The sequence below is a fragment of the Euleptes europaea genome, chromosome 18, assembly GCF_029931775.1.
Source record: "Euleptes europaea isolate rEulEur1 chromosome 18, rEulEur1.hap1, whole genome shotgun sequence".
NCBI classification, from domain to species: Eukaryota; Metazoa; Chordata; class Lepidosauria; order Squamata; family Sphaerodactylidae; genus Euleptes; species Euleptes europaea.
Window position 1 is genome coordinate 11441340 of NC_079329.1, and position 22712 is coordinate 11464051.

General features: G+C 47.2%; 1 protein-coding gene across 1 annotated transcript in view; it reads left to right on the forward strand.

Moving 5' to 3' along the window:
* Positions 1 to 555: 555 nt before the first annotated feature.
* Positions 556 to 22712, forward strand: part of IL11 (interleukin 11) — a 35774-nt gene continuing 13617 nt past the window's right edge. Inside the window, exons 1-2 of the mRNA XM_056864249.1 lie at positions 556 to 562; positions 3299 to 3655. Of these exons, the coding sequence (XP_056720227.1) occupies positions 556 to 562; positions 3299 to 3655 (364 nt within the window). The remainder of the gene's footprint in view (positions 563 to 3298; positions 3656 to 22712) is intronic.

Genomic DNA, 22712 nt, shown 5'->3' on the forward strand with positions numbered 1-22712 from the left:
AGAAAGGCAAGCAAAGTTGCTGTAAGCAGGGAGGGAACCACCTGTGCTCACTGGGAGAAGAAGGCGAGGGGACACAGTATAAAAACATAACAAATAAACAGGCCCAGAAAGATTGTGTGTGTGCGCACACACGGCGCTTGCTAGTGCTGGCAGCTCTATACAGGACTTCAACAAGACCTCTTGATCCTGCAGGGTTGTTTTTTTGTTGACCCATGATCAGGGGTTTTGTCAGAGGACTGGACACTAGAGGTTTTTTAAAAATTATTCTCACAGTCTCAGTCCTTTGCCTGAACAGTTTCGAGCCTGCAGAACAGAGGATTTCAGCTGCAGTCTCTGGCTGTGTGCGCACTTGCTGCACACTCAGATAAGCGAGGAAAATGTTTAGTACTTGATCAAAACTCCAACAATGCAAGTTTTTGCAGCAGTGAGCCAGAAAGCAATCTGGGCTCAGTTCAGTGCGTGGCAAGTAAGACACCCATTCAGCTGGCAAACTATGGTTGCGTTGCTAGAAACTCTAGTATTGTTGACTCAAAATGATCATGCAACTTAGCCCTGATGACAGGTAACTGGGCTGAGAGACTGTGACTGACCCTAAGCAATTATTTGAACCCAGGTCTAAAGCCAACCTGGTATCCACTTAGGGTTCCCAACCTCACGGTGGTAGCTGGAGACCTCCTAGCGACAGAGAGCAGTTCCCCTGGAGAAAATGGCTGCTTTGGAAGGTGGACTGTGTGGCACCACACCCCATTGAAGTCCCTCACCTCCCCAAACCCTGCCCTCCTCAGGCTGCACCCTTAAAATCTCCAGGTGTTTCCCAATCTGGAGCTGGCAACAACCTGCTCTGTTCCCCCCCAGCAAAAGGAAACTATTCCTATCACCACTGTAGACTTGTGATCCCAGGTGTTTCCCACTGCCAGAATGTGATCTCTGGGTAGGGAGCTGGCTTAGAATCATAGAATTGGAATGGGCCATACAGGCCATCTAGTCTAGCCCCCTGCTTAATGCAGGATCAGCCTAGAGCATCCCTGACAAGTGCTTGTCCAGACTCTCCTTAAAGACTGCCAGTGAAGGGGAGCTTAACACCTCCCCAGGTTGCTGATTCCATTGTCAAACAACTCTTACCGTAAAGGTTTTTCCCTAATATCAGCCGGTACCTGTCTTCCCACAATTTATACCCACTGTTGCCAGTCCTATTCTCCTCTGCCAACAGGAAGAGCTTCCCTGCCCTCCTCTAAGCGACAGCCCTTCAAATGTTTAAAGAGATAAATGGTAATGTAGTTTATATAATGATAGTTTAAGGTAATTTTAATACTGACAGAATACTTCTCCGGAAGTCCAGTGGTGGTGGGACACTCATTTAAGGTGGGTGGTAGGTATTTGGGCACTGTTTATTCTATAATATTATAATAGAAGATGTAAAAATGTAGTACAAGTGCTCTTTTTGTATTTTTTGTATTTTTGTTTTGCTTTTTAGTTATTTGTTTATGTGATTTATAATTTGTTATGTTTTTTATGAAAACTAATAAAAATTATATTAAAAAAACAGCCAAAATTGCTATTTTCCACAAATTTTCAAAGGCAAACTGTTCGTGCAAATGGCTTGGCTTGTTGCTGGTCAATACCACTTCAGGCGAAGAATCAAACCGGCTCGCAGTCACCTTCCCTTCCTCTCCCCACAACAGATTTAAGAGTAGCAGATTTAAGAGTAGCAGTTCTCTTACAAAGGAATTTCAAAGCAGATTGGAAAGAGAAACTGCTGAATTACAGTTGATATTCAAACTAAAGTCAGTGCAAAATATTGTCGAAGGCTTTCACGGTCAGAGTTCACTGGTTCTTGTAGGTTATCCGGGCTGTGTAACCGTGGTCTTGGTATTTTCTTTCCTGACGTTTCTCCAGCAGCTGTGGCAGGCATCTTCAGAGGAGTAACACTGAAGAGACACTGAGAGACACTGTCCTTCAGTGTTACTCCTCTGAAGATGCCTGCCACAGCTGCTGGCGAAACGTCAGGAAAGAAAATACCAAGACCACGGTTACACAGCCCGGACAACCTACAAGAACCAATAAAGTCAGTGCATTTACCTGGGCTGAATAAAGACCTTGCATTCATGGCTCATTACCAATGCTGATTTCTCCGCACCCATCTCTCCCCTGGACATCACAGGCTCTTCTGCATACCACACCTCATCCCATCACGCCTGCTATTCACATTGACATACTGTTAACATTTACATACTAATGCTTGTCTGAATTCACTCTACTCTACTTAAAGACAGATGGATTCACATTCTAGCTGTATCTGAAGAAGTGAGCTGTGGCTCACGCAAGCTCATACCCTACCAAAAAATATTTTTGTTAGTCTTTAAGGTGCTACTGGACTCTTGCCCTTTTCTACATTTAGATACATTTAGATACATTCAGATACCTGAAGAAGTGAGCTGTGGCTCACGCAAGCTCATACCCTACCAGAAAATATTTTTGTTAGTCTTGAAGGTGCTACTGGACTCTTGCCCTTTTCTACATTTAGATACATTTAGATACATTCAGATACCTGAAGAAGTGAGCTATGGCTCACAAATGCTCATACTCTACCAGAAAATATTTTTGTTAGTCTTTAAGGTGCTACTGGACTCTTGCCCTTTTCTACATTTAGATACATTCAGATACCTGAAGAAGTGAGCTGTGGCTCACAAAAGCTCATACCCTACCAGAAAATATTTTTGTTAGTCTTGAAGGTGCTACTGGACTCTTGCCCTTTTCTACATTTAGATACATTCAGATACCTGAAGAAGTGAGCTGTGGCTCACAAAAGCTCATACCCTACCAGAAAATATTTTTGTTCGTCTTGAAGGTGCTACTGGACTCTTGCCCTTTTCTACATTCAGATACATTCAGATACATTCAGATACCTGAAGAAGTGATCTGTGGCTCACAAAAGCTCCTACCCTACCAGAAAATATTTTTGTTCGTCTTTAAGGTGCTACTGGACTCTTGCCCTTTTCTTATCCCCCCCCCCCCGCAACAGACAGCCTTGCAAAGGGGGCTTGCAAGGAGCCAGGACTCCTGGGTCTCTCCGTGCGGGGAGCGGGTTGGAGCAGAGGATTCTGGGAAGAGGCCAGCCTTCCCATCCACCGTAGCCTGCCTTCCCAGACGGGCTGCACAGGGCGATGACCGCACACTTTGTGCGTGTGTGCGTGGGAGTGTGTGGGGCTTGTGTCACCGTCTCCCCCAATTACGACCCTCTCCCCATCCCCTCCCTCCCCGCCCGCCTGGCTGGCTCCCTCCCTCCCTCCGTCCCCAGGTCTTCTCATCCCTGCCAGGCACAGCGGGGAGCCGAGAGGCACCTGCAAAGCGTGGCTAGGGGAGGAGGAGAGGGGCGCGTCCGTCCGGAACTGGGCCCGGAAGCCCCCGCGACCCCCGCCCCGGGTCCCCCCTCGCTTTGGTTCCCCCCCCCTCCCTTGCGCGCCTGCGCCCTGCCCCGGGGAGCGCGCGGTCCCCGGCCGTGGTGCCGGCGGCGTGACGTGGGTCCGGGGCCCCCCGAGCCGTGACGCAGGCGTGGGGTGCGGGGGGTCCCGCGCGGGTGACGCATCGTGGCCTCTGCAAAGCGCCGGGGCTCCTTGCGCCAAGGAGGGGAGTCGAGGGCGGCGGGTGGCTCCGCGTAACGAGGGTGTGCAAAGGGATGGCGGCTTTGACTCAGAGGGCTGGAGGGACCCTGGCTGGCTGGCTGGGGGGGGGGGGGGCAGCTTGTGCAACCCGGCTGGAAAGGAGAGTCAGAGCTGGGGATTCAGCGCCTCCGATCACAAACTTTCATCTCCCCGGCCTCGAAAACCGCAGCTTTGGCCGTGGGCGCAGGGGGGCTGACCTCCCTGCTCCGTCTCCCTGCTCTGGGCTGAGTCAGGGACTGAGTGGCACCTACGAAATTCATGAGTTTTGGGCGACCAGACTTCCCCTTCTGCGTCCCGGTCTCCCCCCCCCCCCCAGAAGGTTCTGGGCATCCTGGCCCCTGCCTGGCTCTTTTTCTTTCTTTCTTTTTTTTCTTTATAAATTTTTGTTAATTTTTATAACATAACACAAATGCAATAAAATAATATAAAAATAATAATAGCAAAAAAGAAAATTAACATGAAAAAATACAAAAGAGTATCTCTAAATGTTGATTAATACATTCGTGGTTGCAAAATTAGGAGCCCCGTGGCGCAGAGTGTTAAGCTGCAGTGCTGCAGTCCAAGCTCTGCTCACGACCTGAGTTCGATCCCGACGGACGTCGGTTTCAGGTACCTGAGGTCGACTCAGCCTTCCATCCTTCCGAGGTCGGCAAAATGAGGACCCAGCTTGCTGGGGGTAAAGGGGAGATGACTGGGGAAGGCCCTGGCAAACCACCCCGTAAACAAAGTCTGCCTAGGAAACGTCAGGATGTGACGCCACCCCATGGGTCAGGAATGACCCGGTGCTTGCACAGGGGACCTTTACCTTTAGTTGCAAAATTATAAAAACCAAAGAGATACCCCTTCACCCCTCCACCCACCTTAAAAAAGTGACCCATCACCCGACTTCCGAAGAAGTGTCTTAACAGTTTTAAAAACCTCTATTAACAGTAAAATATAAAAATATTAAAACTAGTTTCTATAACTCACTAATTAAAGTAGTAATTAGTCTTAGTTTGCTTGCCAGGATATAGTCTCCAGGTAGGGTTGCCAACCTCCAGGTACTAGCTGGAGAGCTCCTGCTATTGCGACTGATCTCCAGCTGATGGAGATCGGTTCACCTGGAGAAAGTGGCTGCTTTGGCAATTGGACTCTATGGCATTGAAGTCCCTCCCCTCCAAAACCCGACCCTCCTCAGGCTCCACCCCAAAAACCACCTGCCGGTGGCGAAGAGAGACCTGGCAACACTAACATTGCCATTGTGTGTCTAATTCACTCTTTGTTTAAGGATAGATGGAATCACATTCTAGCTGTATCTAGGGTTGTCAACCTCTAGGTACTAGCTAGAGATCTCCTGCTATTACGATTGATCTCCAGCCGAGAGAGATCAGTTCCCCTGGAAAAAATGGCTGCTTTGGCCACTGGACTCTATGGCATTGAAGTCCCTCCCCTCCCCAAACCCCTGGCAACCCTATCCCCAGAAACTGTTTCCAAAATGGTGTTGTTATTTAAGTAACACAAGCATTATCTGTTGGGAACTTGATACCAGTTTGAGAGAGAGTGGCTTTCACCATGTGCAGAGTACAGTCCCTATGTAGCACTGAATAAAGGCAATATGTTCTGACATATACTGAACTAGGGAACAATTTAAATCAGGTCAAACATAAGGCCCAGGGGCCAGATCCAGCCCCTTGAGAGTTCTTATCCAGAGCACAAGCCAGCCACCACCACCACAGTTATCAATCTGGGCCGGCAAGGCATGGCCCAGCCCGACCAAGTGACATGTCATACCCAGCCCTCATAACAATTGAGTTCGACACCCCTGGTTTAAATTGTGATACTTTTCATTGTACAAATGAAACAAGGATTACATTTTTCATTCTTCCCGGAGAATATGGACATCTTGTCTTCCAAACGTCCCTTGCTAGATCTCACTGGGTCCCAGGGTTTCTACCAGAGGATGCAGGTTCCCCCACTCCTTTGCTTGCTGTAACTAATTAGGTGTTGGTTGACTTTGAAAGAATTCTTGTGTCGGGTTCCTTCCACAAGGGCCCCTGAGCATGTGCAAAGTTTGGCAGTTCTTCAGGATTTTTGAGCCCCTGAGCAGGGAACTTATTTAATCAGAAAAGATTTGGCAGTGGGGGGAGATTCTTGAATTCATGAGCTTCTTGGCCTCACTGTAAAAAGGGATAAAATGGCTGGTAATGTTGAGTCCACAGGGCCCCTGCAACTAACGGCCCACCCTCACCACCACCCCAGCAATTTCCACTTCTATCAGAAGAACTCCCACCTACTCCCTGAAACCTCAGCTCCCAACCTGCTAAATTAGGACTTCTCAAACTTTTTGAAGCGAGACCCTCTTCAAAATTTACTGTAGAATCATAGAGTTGGAAGGGACCACCAGGGTCATCTAGTCCAACCCCCTGCACAATGCAGGAAATTCACAACTACCTCCCCACCTCCCCCCCACACCCCTAGTGACCCCTACTTCATGCCCAGAAGATGGCCAAGATGCCCTCCCTCGCATCGTCTGCTTAAGGTCATAGAATCAGCATTGCTGACAGATGGCCATCTAACCTCTTCTTAAAAACCTCCAGGGAAGGAGAGCTCACCACCTCCCGAGGAAGCCTGCTCCACTGAGGAACCGCTCTGACTGTTAAAAAATTCTGTACTTTTTGGTAACCCACTTGCAAACTAACTCTATTCTGCTTTCCCCCTCCCCATTTTTTTTAAAAAAAACAAGAATCTCACATCAGTTAACACTGAATAGTACTTTGTTTTTCAATGTTAGCATTTATAAATATGTAGCATCGCTGACAGACAGGCTGTGTTCCACAGCTCGTTCACACATTACGCACTGGCAAACCCAGATTTGCCATGAACCGCCCAGAGCTGCCTCTCCCAGCTCAGCTGGCCTCACAACCCATTGCAAGAGAGCCGTGATCCAAGCGGGCCCTCCCTTCCCCAGTCTGGGGACCACTGCAATCCCACTTCCCTTCTGCCTAGGTTGCGAGCTTCCTGTTCTGACATGCTATTTTTTAAAACCCTGGCTCTCGGAATGCACTGCTCTGTAGAGAGCAGGGTGGAGTAGGAACTTTGCCATCTAAACACTCAAGTGGGTAAGTGGGACCAAAGTATACATTCCTAGGAGTATATATTCCTGTTCTGAGGTATGCTCTTGTCCTTCAAAAATTCCTTGTAAAGTGGGCTGTGCCCCATGAGTTCTATTACTGTGGACTTGATGCAAGCCTTAACCCTATGTACCTTAAAACCTTCCTGGGATTTCATGATTGAACACACGGACACATGAAGCTGCCTCCTACTGAACCAGACCCTTGGTCCATCAAAGTCCGTATTGTCTACTCAGACCGGCAGCGGAGAGCCAGTGTGGTGTAGTGGTTAAGAACGGTGGTTTGGAGCTGTGGAGTCTGGAGAACTGGGTTTGATTCCCCACTCCTCCACCTGAGTGGCAGAGGCTAATCTGGTGAACTGGATTGGTTTCCCCACTCGGACACACGAAGCCAGCTGGGTGACCTTGGGCAAATCACAGCTCTCTCAGCCCCATCTACCTCACACGGTGTCTGTTGTGGGGAGGGGAAGGGAAGGTGATTGTAAGCCGGTTTGAGTCTCCCTTAAGTGGTAGAGAAAGTTGGCATATAAAAACCAACCCTTCTTCTTCTCTCCAGGGTCTCAGGCAGAGGTCTTTCACATCAGCTGCTTGCCTGGTCCCTTTGACTGGAGATGCCGGGGATTGAACCTGGGATCTTCTGCATGCCGAGCAGATGCTCTACCACTGAGCCACAACTCCTCTCAGTTTTATCTCATTCCTAACGGCTGAAGGTTCAGTGCTTCCTCCACCCCAGAGACAGCTGCCACTCAGCCCCACACAAAGAATCACATAACCCAGGCATACTGCCTTATACACCAGTCCTTTGGCAAATCTAGCCCAGTGTTGTTCTCTGACTGGAAGGAGCTCTTGGAGGTCTCAGGCATAAGCCCTCCTTGGTTTTGCTTTTGTGTGTCACTGGAGATGCCTGGGATTGAACCTAAGACCTTCTGCATGCAAAACATGTGCTGTGGCCATGGGCTTATCTATTATTCCGTGGTGCCTCAGAATTCAGTAAACCTAGAAAACAAACATGCATAGGACCGAAACCCTAATAACATACTTAAACACTTTCGACAGAAGACATAATGGTTATAGTTCTTACAATTAAAATATATATATATGTTTGACAAATAGGGAGCAGTTCAGCTGCTTCCCCAATTCCTGATCTGAAATCAGAAGTATGGGGAAGCTTAGGGTTAGAGAGCCAGCGTGGTGTAGTGGTTAAGAGCTGTGGTTTGGAGTGGTAGACTCTGATATGGGGTTTGATTCCCCACTCCTCCACATGAGTGGCGGAGGCTAGTCTGGTGAACTGGATTTGTTTCCCCACTCCTACCCATGAGGCCAGCTGGGTGGCCTTGGGCTAGTCACAGTTCTCTTAGAGCTCTCTCGGCCCCACCTACCTCACAGAGTGTCTGTTGTGGGGAGGGGAAGGGAAGGTGATTGTAAGCCGGTTTGATTCTGCCGTAAGTGGTAGAGAAAGATGGCATATAAAAACCAACTCTCCTCTTCCTCCTCCTCCTCTTCTTCTTCTTCTTCTCCTCAACCTCCCAGGTGGTGTCTGGAGATCTCCAGAATTAGAACCAATCTTCAGGCTGCAGAGATCAGTTCCCCTGGAGAAAATGTCTGCTTTGGAGGGTGGCTTTATACCCCACTGAGCTCTCTCGCCTCCCCTAATCCCACTCTCCCCAGTCTCCACCCCAAAATCTCCAGGAATTTTCCAACCCAGAGTTGGCAACCCTAGAAAAGCTACGCTGGCATTATTCCCTCAGAGGTATGCTATCACACTTTCACACAGGACCACTCATACTGGTCCTAATTTTGTTTATATCAGCTAGCTGAGGGACCAGCAGAATTTGATGGTCCTGGCAGGGAACACATGAAGCTACCACATACTGAATCGGACCCTTGGTCCATCAAAGTCAGTATTGTCTACTCAGACCAGCAGCGGCTCTCCAGGGTCTCAGGCAGAGGTCTTTCACATCACTACTTGCCTAGTCCCTTTAACTGGAGATGCTGGGGATTGAACCTGGGACCTTCTGCATGCCAAGCAGATGTTCTACCACTGAGCCACAATTGGGGAAACTTTCCTCCCCACCCCCCAGAAGAGTGCTCTGACATTCTCACTACCCCATCGTTTCCCCCATGACAGCCAGATTGAAATGTCTGTCTTTATTGACCAAACAGTGGGCTGAATTCAGACGTCAACATTCCTAAACCCCACTTTCCATCCAACCTTTCCCTAGGTGGATGGGAGGGGAACATGTGAAGCAGTAGTCAAGAAGAGGATGCTTCTGAGCATGTGTGGAATGCCTTTACCTTCCCACTGATCAGCCATGTCCGCTCCCTGGAAGAGTAAGACTTCTAACAGTGTAGTGTCACGGTTAGAGTCTGGAAATAGGACCTGAGAGACCCCGGTTCAAATCCCCACGCTGCCCTCGAAGCTTGCTGGGTGAACAGGGGCCTGTCATGCACTCAGATGAACCTACCTCACAGGGTTGTGGTGAGGCTAAATAAGGAAGTAAGCAAGAAAGGGAAATCCTCTCATTTCACACAAATGTTGCTTCTTCTCCACAGCCAGCTGCCATTCAAGCTGAGGCCAGAGATTCCTGTCTAAAGGGCTGTTGGCACCACCACCCTGAGGCGGCTGTATATTGGAAGGAAACCTCTTCTGGAATGCGCAAGGTGTGTGGATGTGGTTGAGAAGTCAGCAGATGGGCAGATATGGCCCTTTGACTCCTCCGCCTCATGCCCCGCATGAGCAGGCTGGCAGTGGGACCTCGTCGGCCAGGTTTGGGAGATTCACGTGGGAGATTCAGTGGCGGGTCCTGACTTGATGAAGACGAGGAAACTCTTTCCCCTATGAAATTCCTTCAGGTGTAAGTGAAGGAGGCAGGAAAAGGAAGGAGGGGCTGCTCAAGCCATTGGGCTGTGGGAACTGCCGTTTGCCCTCACCTCTTGGCCAGCCCCAATCCAAGGGATACACTCTAGTTTTTTGCACTGGATCAGCTCTTCCCCTGGCTCACATTTGGCCACAGTGATAAGGGTGGGACAATTCACAGTGGGTAGCCATGTTAGTCTGTCTGCAGTAGTAGAAAAGAGCAAGAGTCCAGTAGTACCTTAAAGACTAACAAAAATATTTTCTGGCAGGGTATGAGCTTTCATGAGCCACAGCTCACTTCTTCAGATAGAAGGGTGGGACAGACTTCCTCACTGTATACCACACTGGGAAGCTCCCCCCCCCCCGCATCCTCATTGGGTTCAACAGGGCGGATTTGTAACAGCGTGTTTTGTTAGGGTCCCCGGGTCCCTCTTCGCTCCCGGCGGGAGGTTTTTTGGGCGGAGTCTGGGGAGGGAGGGATTTGGGGAGGGGAGGGGCTTCAATGCCATAGAGTCCAATTGCCAAAGTGGCCATTTTCTCCAGGTGAACTGATCTCTATTGACTGGAGATCAGTTGCAATAGCAGGAGATCTCCAGCTACTACCTGGATTAGGGTTTCCAGGTCCCTCTTCGCCACCGGCAGGAGGTTTTTGGGGTGGGGCCTGAGGAGGGCGGGGTTTGGGGAGGGAAGTCAATGCCGTAGAGTCCACTTGCCAAAGAGGCCATTTTCTCCAGGTGAACTGATCTCTATCGACTGGAGATCAGTTGCAATAGCAGGAGATCTCCAGCTACTACCTGGAGGTTGGCAACCTTATGTTCTGTACATAGGGTTGCCAACCTCCAGGTACTAGCTGGAGATCTCCTGCTATTACAACTGATCTCCAGATAACAGAGATCAGTTCACCTGGAGAAAAAGGGCTGCTTTGGCAATTGGACTCTATGGCATTGAAGTCTCTCCCCTCCCCAAACTCCGCCCTCCTCAGGCTCCACCCCAAAAACCTCCCACCGGCGGAAAAGAGGGACCTGGCAACCCTATTTGTACATGGTCCTGAATCTTGGGTTAGGGTCTTCAGCTCTGAGTTTGGGAAATTCCTGGGGATTTGGGGGTGGAGCCTGGAAGGGTCGGCTTTGGAAAGGTGAGCTACCTCAGCAGAGTTATAATGCCATAGAGCCCACCCTCCCAAACAGCCATTTTCTCCTGGAGATCAGTTGTATCTCTATAGGCTGGAGATCAGTTGTAATTCTAGGCGAGCTCCACCTGGAATTTGGCAACCCTATCTTGGGCACAAAATTTACCATTTATCATAGGCACAGGCTTTTTTCCACCCCACTGGCTTGGAAAAAAGAATCGGGCCCCTCCTTGCAAGTCTTTCAAAAGGAAAAACCCATGAATTATACAGAAGCGCACCCTTCATAATGGGCACAATAGGTGTGCGCTTTTACCTTTGGTATCAATGGAAACAAGAGCACAAACATTTCGTAAGAAGCAGCCTTTTATGAATCGCCTGCCCGTGTTTCCTTCTGTCGAGTGTAGGGCCCAGATTTCCTTCTTCTAATGAGCCTCACCCTGGAGAAAGCTACAGCGGGGGTCTGTTTACTTCTCTGAGCACGCAATGTCACCACCTGGTTGAGGCTGGATTTACCTGGCTAGACTTTTAGAAAAAAAATCTCAGCCTGAGTGCCAGGCAACTATGTAGGATAATAAATGAACACTCACCTGTACAAGACACGATCCGTAGAGTCAGGCAGTTGGCTGCACTGGGGCCTGCCAGATTCTCTCACACATGCAAAACAAGAATTTTATCCAGCTGCCATACATGGCTGTGGCCCCATTCAGCTCAGTGGTCACAGTTTGCACCGTCTGTATTAGCATGTGCAACGCTGGATCCTCCTTTCCCACATTCCTGGATGCAGTGGTGCCTCTAGATCAGAGCAACCATTTTCTCCAGGTGATGTGATCTCTATCGGCTGGAGATCAGTTGTAATAGCAGGAGATCTTCCGCTATTACCTGGAGGTTGGCAACCCTACAAATAACAGATTCATGTCACTGAATCAGCTTTGACTGGAGTTGGGCTATGCAGGTTTTGGGGCATCACTGAAGTCTTCTTTAGGGAGAAAGAAGAGTTCTGTGACATTCAGCCCAAAGGCAGAATGAAAGCATTCAGATGAAAACAGAAAGTACTGGCAGTAAATACAATAGTGACATTATGGCGGCTTTTGTGTTTTTCATGCAGTACAGTTGAACCCTTTTTATACATTTTGTAGCAAAGATGGAGTAACAAAAAAGGATAATGAAAATTAACAGTGGAGCATGAATGATTTTTGTTGGGGGGGGGATAAAGCAACATGGGTTGTTAGAATTTGGTTGGGAACATGATGTCCTAACATGATGGAAGGAAAATATTAATTCTTATCTAACCTATGGTTAAATATTTTTAATGTCACATTGATTTTAGTGGTGAGTTTTAAGCGTGTCCTTAGCTGTCCCACTATAACCAATGGGAAAAGGTTGTGATTGTATGAATTTGTTTGTTTGTTTATATGTTGCTTTTCTCCTAGAACACAGACTCAAAGTGGTTTATACATATCAAAGGCATAAAAATCCAAGATGAATGCAATCACACAACATGCTCACACTCCCATTATACACAAAAATTCCAAATGGAAGAAAAACACAACACACACTGGAAATCTGCAGGCCAATATGCTCATTTGGGAATGAACAGGAAAATAAAGGGACTTCCTTCCGAGTAAATGTAATTAGCACTCAGCTGAAAATTGCCTTCATTTTGGCTAGATTACAACCTCTCTGTTAAAACACTAGAGGTTTGGACCATCCTGAGAGAGCTGATTGATTCAGGACAAAATGCTTTATCATGCAATGTATAGTTTACCAGTGGAACTCACTGCGGCTCAGTGGATCAAAAAATCGTGGAGAGATGTGCCCGTCAACTAGAGATGAAGCCTCATGTTCAGAACCAGCCTGCCTCTGACAGCTATGGTTGCCAGGTCCCTCCTCGCCACCGGCAGGAGGTTTTTGGGGCGGAGCCTGAGGAGGGTGGGATTTGGGGAGGGGGGACTTCAATGCCATAGAGTCCAATTGCTGAAGCGGCCATTTTCTCCAGGTGAACTGATCTCTGTCACCTGGAGATCAATTGTAACAGCAGGAGATATCCAGCTAGTACCTGGAGGTTGGCAACCCTACTGATAAGGGATGAATTAACAGGGAATGTTGCCATAATCTTGTAAATTCACCGGGGGTGGGTGGAATCTGATGGGTCATTATTGGAGACAGAGTGCTGTGCCTGATGGACCTTTGTGGTCTGACACCGGGTGGCAATAGTTATGCTTTAATAGGAACATGGCTCTGGGTTCCAATCCTCCCTCCCTTACTCTGTACCTAGTTCTGAAAAAGCTCTCTGGTGTCTGGGCAGTTCTAGAGAGGCTGAACAAAACAGGAACCCTGTTGTACCTTAAAGTACAAAATTTATAAGGCTGATTTTGTAAATGCCAACTCACTATTAGTCCATCTTCCAAAAAACAGGACTATGTGAGAGGGGTCCCCTAGATTTTATGCTTTGCATCAGTCCCCCCCAAAAATAAATTTCTCTTGATCCCTGCCTCCTGGGCTCTCTCCATTCCAAACCACTACACCTTTTACTTTTCCCAACTTAAAATGCAGATCTCTCTTTGCCCAGGTTCAGGAGGGCTGTGGATTTTGAGGAGGGGGGAAGGGTATCCCCCCCCAATCGGAGTCTGTGCAGAATTTGTGGAGTTTTGAAAGGAGGGGGGATTAGGACATGATCTCATCACACACCCAGCTCCCAGCCCCCCCATACAGTCTCTCTCTCTCTCACACACATACACACACCCTTGAAATCCATCTTAAAGGGACAGAGCGCAGCATTGCAGAGATTGTGTGTCATCCTGAGCTGCCCACTTCAAAAACGCAAGGTTAAGGAAAGAGTTTTTCTGTGGCCTGTGATTTTTTTTCTTTCTTTCTTTCTGGTTTTTTTTTTTTTTTTTGAATGGAAAAGTGTGTGAGTCAAGATGTGTCACAGTTTGAAAAAACACACGCTCGCCCAGACAAGAGCCCGGCTGTATATAAAGACCAATTTGTAGTGATTTAAAACACACACGCACATATACAAATACTGAACAGTTAAAAGCTGCTCTGGACGATTTTTTAAAATTAATTTGGGTGTTCCTCCCCCTCCCTTTTTTTTCAACTGGACGAAGGGCAAACTGGGGAGATTCTAGATTTCCCCCCCTAACAAAATCAGGATTTTTGTTGGTGGAGGGTGGGTGGCTGTCAATTTTTAAATTTGTTATTTATTTATTTATTTACTTATTTATCAGCCTATTTATCTATTTATTTATTTACCTGTCCTGGAGGCTATTGTCTTCTCTCTCTCTCTCTCTCTCTTTGGAGTGCGCACATGTGTGTGTGAACTCATCTACCTCAAACCTCTTGCAAAGAAAGCAGGCAGCAGGTGTGGAAGAAGTTTGCAGCCCAGAGAAAACTTTTTTTTTTTTAAAGAAAAGGGAGGGGGGAATCCTGACCCCCAAAACATGCAACTTCCCAATTAAAACCCTACAAGAATCACACCAAACTCAATCCAACAGAGGACTGTTTTTTTTTTTTCTTTGACGTCAGAGAAGAGGGAATTTAAACTCAGGGAAAAGAAACCCTCAAATCCTCCCAAAAACATGAAAAGTAAGTTTTACTCTTCTTTTAACTTTTTATTTTGTTTAGGCAAAAAATAATAATTAAAAACCACTTTTTTGCTGCTGAGTAAATTAATGTCCCGCTGCCTTGTTAAAAAACCCCGGCTTGGCAGCGCAATCTGTCTCAAAATGTACAAATTCACAGATAATGTACGTGCCTTGTGCACTTTGCATGATTTATGGTCTCCTATATCAGGTTTATTGCTTTTCTGTGGAGCGGTCGATTTTTGGCTTGGCTATACAGACGGGTTGACTTATATAACATTGCTTATGGATGGAACTTCTGGAGTCTTTAATATTTGGGACATATTGATGCTCTTTCTGGTTCTGGGGCTGAGGTTTAGGGGGCAGGCATGTGGTTACTAGTCTTAGCTGGTTTTAAGACATCTCTCAGTGGTGAACACGCACAGGGGTATAAACAGACCTCCGGCTGGGTACCTTCTCTGCTGGGAAGCCTGGCTCCCTTTCTACACACCTTGGTTAAGAATTTATTGCTGCCTCCTCACCTTGGGTGCAATCCCTTCAAAGTTAAGCTCTTTTACATCCCACTGATTTCAGCGGAGAGATAATTCCGCTTTCTCCGCTGAAGTACATGGGCTTAATTCTGATGGAATGGTGTCAGTTTGTCTTTTCGCCTAGACCTTATCCACTTCTCTGTTTGAGTAGCTCTCTCAGCTTCTTGAGGTGGGGGGTGGGGGGGAGGAGATGGAATTTGGACTCCTAATGCCTTTTTATTTCTCTCAAACATGGATGGATCCATGCAGATTTTCTTTCTTTCTTTCTTTCTTTCTTTCTTTCTTTCTTTCTTTCTTTCTTTCTTTCTTTCTTTCTTTCTTTCTTTCTTTCTTTCTTTCTTTCTTTCTTTCTTTCTTTCTCCCCATGACTCTTTTCCCTCCTCAAACTATGTCTTACTGTATTTACTCATATGCAAGACTAGAGTTCGCATACAAGCCATCCTATGTTCGTATACAACAGTGGTTCCCAAAGTGAGCAGTATCACCTCCTGGGGGGGCGGTGGGATTACCTAGGGGGGCACTAAGAGGCAAGAAGGCAGCAGGGGAGTGCTAGAGGTGAGCCCCTTCAACTGTGTTGTTCACTAATTTACAATGGATCAAGCTCTGGCACCATGCTGGCAAATTTGGTGGAAACTCTCCGAATTTTTTTTCCAGCGAGCTGGGACCACTGGATCAAGTTAATCAGTTTTGTTGAATAAATTTCAACTAAAAAAGTTTTAATTTGATTTTGAATAGGTGAGCAATTAATTGTTACTGTTTTGAAATTTTATTGTTATTATCTTCTTTAGTGAGTCATGCAAACCCCTATTTTGAATAATACTTTTTATGGGATAGGGTAGGGGGCGCTGGGGTTGAGTTTGTGGGACCAAGGGGTGGTGGCCTGAAAAGTTTGGGAACCAGTGGAATACAAGTTACAATTATATCCAGAGATATTTTTTGTGTCTGTATAACTTTTTGGGGGTGGGGGGTTCATCTTACATTCATGGTCGTCTTCCTTTTGGGGAAATGCTGTAATAAAGGTGAGGGGGGGTATAGTGTTCATTCCCTGTCACTAAAGGACATCAGCAGCCCAGTTGGTCTGAGGTACAGTAAGCTGGCCCAGGATTGCAGCGTCTTCCCGGGCAATCATTAAGCTCCATTGCTATCAGTGAGATTTATTTCCAAGGATGAAGCTGGCAGGGCAAAGGGCAAGTCTGGGGGGGCGCAAGAGAAGTAAAGACCAAAAGACATCAAGTCCGAATATGCATTTAGAGTAGGGTAGCCAACCTCCAGGTACTAGCTGGAGATCTCATGCTATTACAACTGATCTCCAGCCGATAGAGATCAGTTCACCTGGAGAAAATGGCCGCTTTGGCAATTGGACTCTATGGCATTGAAGTACCTCCCCTCCCCAAACCTTGCCCTCCTCAGGCTCTGCCCCAAAAACCTCCTGCCGGTGGTGAAGAGGGACCTGGCAACCCTACCCCTGCCTCCCCTATCATAGCCAGCATCTTATACCAGGTTGCGTGTACTCGCCTGAGTATTTTTGTTCACATCACTTGGCTGCTACCAGTGTGCTCTTCACACCACACAGAGACACCTGTTTTTTCTTTAAGTGCAGAGGTTCCATGATAGCTTGATACATGAATATCATGTCAGTGATACACAGGGGCCAGGATTGTGTAGTGACTAGAGTGTCACTCTAGGATCTGGAAGACCCAGCTTCGAATTCCCACTCTGCCATGGAAGCTTTCTGGGAGACCTGGGGCCAGTCTCCCCCTCTCAATCTAACCTACCTCTCTGGGTTGTTGCGAAAATAACCCGAAGAAGAGGGGAATGATGTAAACCCCTCTGAGTTCCCATTGGAGAGAAAGGTGGGGGTATCAATGAAGCAAATAAAATAATTATTAGCTACACATCAGCTAGGGAGGATTCACACATACATGTCAACCCCTGGGTGACACTGCCATTTGCATGTGTGAATGAACAGAAGGACAGAACCTTTGTTATTATCACTTCCGACCCTGGGCATTTGTGAGAGAGAGAAAATGTTCACAAGGGATGAATTATCTATCAAGCGATAAGAATTCAAGTGATGTTCTTACATGTGTGAGCCAGTTGCTCACAATGTTCAAATTGCTGCTCTCGTTCACAAGAAGAAAGTTCAGTGGTGTGGCTGCTGTCAAATGTTACGTCAGCATGGTCAGGGAATCACATGGCTGCCGGAAGGTATCAGTCGGCTCCCCAGGTGGGTCTGCTAAATTGTGCTAAGTTCCCATTCAACACCAGCTCCAGGCAAGGGTGGTGACTGCACGGGCGCTTACCATGAGAGCTGGCCAAGCAGCAACCCATTGTAATGATCAGTCAGATCTCTAGCACTGATCTTAGAGTCTTCAGTACATTTTCCCAGCAATCATAGCTCTTCCCTCTCACCTATGGAACGAACCCCTCTTTGGGCAAGTGAGGTAGGCCAGTATGACTGGGAAGAGGGAAATGAGTCTTTGAGTCTTTCCAAAGACCGCCTAGTGAATTTATGGCTGAGGTGAGATTTGAACCAGAGACTTCCTAGCGCAGACCACACCAGAAGTGAAGCAACCGCACATGGTGTGTGCAAGTAGGCATGACAGGTTCTCACAACCTCCCTTCTCCATCCAGTTTTCCCTGCTTCTCAAGTGTCCGTGATTGGGAGAAATATCCCTCATTTGAACCTCTCTCTCTCTCTCTCTCTCTCTCTCTCTCTCTCTCTCTCTCTCTCTCACACACACACACACACACACACACACACACACATCGTATTATCTTGATTTGTTCTTCTGAAGACTCGTGTGGCATTTAACAGCGATCTACCTTCCAGTTTGGTGTCGTAGTTAAGAGCGGTGGTTTGGAGCAGTGGACGCTAATCTGGTGAACAGTGGTCTTGCATGCGTGGACTAGCCAAACATGGGAATGATAGTCGGCTGCTCAGGGCATGGGTTTGGCAGGACGGCTCATCGCTTGATTGTTCATCCCTTGATGACTTGCAGCTGAAATGTGCGAACTGACACCACGGGGGTGCTGGGAAACACTCTGGATCTCTGATGGCTCATTGGCACATGCAGGTCATCACTTCATGCCGTAAGTGTGCAAGCGATGAGCACATGTGTGTGAATCAACCCACATCCCCAGTTAATTAAGTTGACTTCCAAGTAATGCATTTAGGATCAAAGTGGGACAGCTGCAAACCCACCAGTCGCCCCCCCCCCCGCCGGGGTGCACCCCTTTTGCTTTACTCTGCTCTGGTTAGACCTCACCTAGAGTACTGCGTTCAGTTTTGGGCACCACAATTTAAGAAAGATGTAGACAAGCTGGAATGTGTCCAGAGAAGGGCAACAAAGATGGTGAGGGGTCTGGAGACCAAGTCCTATGAGGAAAGGTTGAAGGAGCTAGGCGTGTTTAGCCTGAAGAGAAGACTGAGAGGGGATATGATAACCCTCTTCAAGTACTTGAAGGGCTGTCATAGAGAGGAGGGTGCCGAGTTGTTTTCTGTTGCCCAAGAAGGTTGGACCAGAACCAACGGGTTGAAATTAAATCAGAAGTTTCCATCTAGGCATTAGGGAGAATTTTCTAACAGAACTGAGTGGTTCCTCAGTGGAACAGGCTTCCTCGGGAGGTGGTAAGTGCTCCTTCCCTGGAGGTTTTTAAGCAGAGGCGCCGCTAGATGGCCATCTGTCAGCAATGCTGATTCTATGACCTTAGGCAGTTCATGAGAGGGAGGGCATCTTGGCCATCTTCTGGGCACTGGGTGTGTGTGGGGGAGGTAGTGGTGAATTTCCTTCGTTGTGCAGGGGGTTGGACTAGATGACCCTGGTGGTCCCTTCCAACTCTGTGATTCTGATTCTAAGTAACCATGGCTAAAAGAGCTCTCAGATGCCTAGGGTTGCCTGCTCTGAGTTGAAAAATTCCTGGAGATTTTTGGGGCAGAGCCTGAGGAGGGTGGAGTTTGGGGAGGGGAGGGACTTCGATGCCATAGAGTCCAATTGCCAAAGCGGCCATTTTCTCCAGGGGAACTGATCTCTATCGGCTGGAGATCAGTTGTAATAGCAGGAGATCTCCAGCTAGTACCTGGAGGTTGGCAACCCTGCAGATGCCACTGGGCTTTTTCTTCCTTTTTTGCACACTGCTTTTGCACAGTTGAATGCCCCCTCCCTTCATGTGTCCATCTCTTGAAAATGGGGGGCTTTCCCTGCTTTTTAGCCAGAATGAGGAAAATGCTAAGTAAATGTTAGGCTCACCTTTGCAATCATAGCCCTGTTCACAAGTTACGGTGCATGCGCTTACAATCCGTGTACAGAGTACCCTTGATTTTTCTTTATACGTGTGTTCAGTAATTGTCACGTTACCTTTGACATGCGATTGAAACCCCACATTTGTCCAGCTGCTAGTCCCCAGTTTCATTTGTAAAGTGAACGTGTGTTGGCTCTTTCCTACCTAACAGATGTGTGTGCATACGTGCATAGGGTTGCCAACCTCCAGGTACTAGCTGGAGATCTCCTGCCGATAGCTGATAGCTATCTCCTGCCGATAGCTGATCTCCAGCCGATAGAGATCCGTTCACCTGGAGAAAATGGCCGCATTGGCCATTGGACTCTATGGCATTGAAGTCCCTCCCCTTCCCAAACCCCGCCCTCCTCAGGCTCCGCCCCAAAAACCTCTCGCCGGTGGTGAAGAGGGACCTGGCAACCCTATACATGCAGGATGTGTCTGCATTCAATGTAACATGTGAACAGGCCTAGAGGGGGCGATCGTTGTTGTCTATATGGTTTTGCTGATGTCGCAAGCTCCTATTGGCTAGTGCCTGTGCCGCCACGGCAAGGGCAACACAAGTCCCTCCTTCAGGGGGCGCTCTTTTGAGAAGTAAAAAAAATGCCCTGACATTTCAGTAACATGGGATGGATTTGCATGTTACTCTGCTACCGTGGGAAGATGAGGCTGTGGGTTATTGCTGTTAAACCAGACAGCTTGCGGGGTGGGGGTGGGGAAACTATGAACAATATAGACATAAGGCATGCTGTCCACCTCGATAGAAATAGTTGAGTCAAGTGACCTTTGGACAGGCCAGTTCATCTCTAGTCCCCTTTAATTATTGCAAAGGATTATGGAATCGCTTCTGTTTCCTTCTCGGCCCGAGTACCAAAGGGAGTGAAACATAGGGTTGCCAGGTCCCTCTTCGCAACCAGTGGGAGGTTTTGGGGGCAGGGCCCAAGGAGAGCGTGGTTTGGGGAGGGGAGGGACTTCAATGTCATAGAGTCCAATGGCCAGAGCAGCCATTTTCTCCAGGGGAACTGATCTCTATCGGCTGGAGATCAGTTGTCATAGCAGGAGATCTCCAACTACCACCTGGAGGTTGGCAACCCTAGTGAAAGAGGAATAATTGACTCTGTGCTGAAGAATGCCAGCGCATTACGGCTGAAATTAATATGGAAGGAAATTACCCACCATGTGAAAAGATAAACGGGGGAGAGTGTGGCTTATACTTTCAGTATTTCTGACCCAAAGTGATCTTCATCCTCTGTTGCTCCATACTAATTGTTTAGACTGGAATTGCCACAATGTGATCACTCAGTTTTTAGAGAAAATCCAGGTGACATTGTAATCAACCCACTACATTCCAATGTTTTCTGTGTGGGGTTTCTGGTTTTTTGTCCAGACTTGATTTGTGGTGATTAAAAAAAAAAAAACGTATGAAGCAATTCCAGTGTTGTGGTCTCTTGTGTGGGCCATCAAAACACTGAGGCTGTTCAGGGCTACTGTCTCTTTAAAGTTTCCCCTCCTCCTTCTCCTTCCAGCTTCATTGATTACTTCCTGATCTCGTACAGAAGGTGGTTGGGAAGCATTTATGAAACAATTGCAAAATTATCATTTCTTGGTTTTTTGGAGGGCGGAGGAGATTAGGTACCAGTTTGGACTTTTAAATCATACAAAGCCAAACCCAAAAAAATGTTTTATCGGTGTTATATTGTAATTATGATACTAGCTAACAAGCAAAAGGTTTTTAAAGAAATGAGCAGTGACTTTGGCTTGCTACAAAGTAAAAAGCAGCATTCAACCCACCTACCTCCAAGGAAAGAAGCGACGTTTAAGCATTTATTCGTGAATGGCAGGAGAACTGGGCAAGGGGGGGGGGGAAGGAAATAAATAATTAAGGAAACAAAGGAACAAAAGCTAAAGTATTGGGAGAACAGGAGCTCTGCTGAAGGGAACTTCCCAGTAGACACACAGCAAGAATAGGCCTATGGGGATGGAATTTTATGGGGAATATAATGCAATATTAAGTGTTGTGTAGAAACCCCCCCTTGCAGCTGAATGCAGAAAAAGAATCAGCAGCACAAAAAGATCATAGTCACATGGATGCACCCCCAATGACTCACTTAACATTTACCTTCCTATAGTTTTACGGTCAGAGTGTCTTGCCCCATTCTTGGCAAATGGGTTGAACGTTTCCCCCGTTCCCACTCTCCTCTCTGGCTCTTTCTGTGTTCCTTTTGGGATATGTCAAACTTGCACCAGGATTGCATAATTTAATTTTTTCTATAAGGTTACCTCTTCCCTGTCATCTCACATAGAAATCTTAATCAAGCGGCTGAAGAGTTCTGTGTGACTCAAAAGCTGGCACACTTTGATACCAACCAACCTCTCCCCTAAAAAACAAAAACAAAAGCTGAACCAAAACAAATCAACTTATCTCAGTTGTCTTTCTCATTTTCTGGCACCAGCTGTCTGTATCCAGTCATGATAAGTATTTATAGACAGTGTTTTGCAGGCAGTGGACTTTTACGACCCCTTATCTCATCTGCCCTCACAACAGCCCTGGGAGGTAGGTAAGGGTACGGCTATCTCAGAGTGTTCTTTCAAGGATGAATGAGCTAAGGATTGTGAAGCAATTTACGAATTCAAAGTGCTCTATAAACTTTGAGTAATATTTGGAGATGGAAGGTAAACTTGATTACGGGGTACAAACCTTTCTTTATGGGGAGACAGTGTCAGCCATCAAATCTGCCAGAGTGAGACGGGCCACGAATGAAGTTATAGCCAAGCAGGATAAAATGAGAGGCAAGATGCTACTTTTTTTTTTAATAGCGGGGAAGAAAATTAAGTAATTAAATGGCCCTGCTATGAGGTAGAGTGTAGCGGCTGCCTCGGGCGGCTGATTTGGGTTATAAAAACTGATTTTTGGTTGTGTAAAGGTGATGGAGAAAGGGTGCAATGTAACTAACTAAATTTAATAGTCTACGTTGTCATAGCATCATAGATGGATTTGCAGGCACCATCTGTTTTGGGGAGGGTGACAGATCCACTGTGTGCAAAGATGTTGGTTGAAGGGTCTTCAAAGTGTCCTGGACCAATCCTAGGGTTGCCAACCTCCAGGTGGAAGCTGGAGATCTCCCACTATTCCGATCTCCAGGCAACAGAGATCAGTTCACCTGGAGGAAATGGCTGCTTTGGAAGGTAGATTCTATGGCATTATACCACATTGAAGTCCCGCCCCCTCCCCAAACCCCACCTTCCCCAAAAGCTCCAGGTATTTCCTAACCCAGGGCTGACAAGCCTAGCCGCTCCTGAAATGGGCTGCCCAAGGAAGGGGCCAGATCCTTCTCAGGTCCAGATTGAAAAGGAAGTTTTAAGCCACACATAATGGAAGGGGGTTGATCCAGCTAAAAGTGGAAAGGGTTTCTCGTCCTGGCTATCTGCAGAGTGTTAAGGGTAGACAATTTTTTAAAAAATCAGGTTCCCAGGATGTTTCTTCTTCTCTATGCAAGACTGAATTAACAACCCTGCCATTTTCACCAGAAGGATTGAGGGCATCAAACAGCACCCTGGTGGCT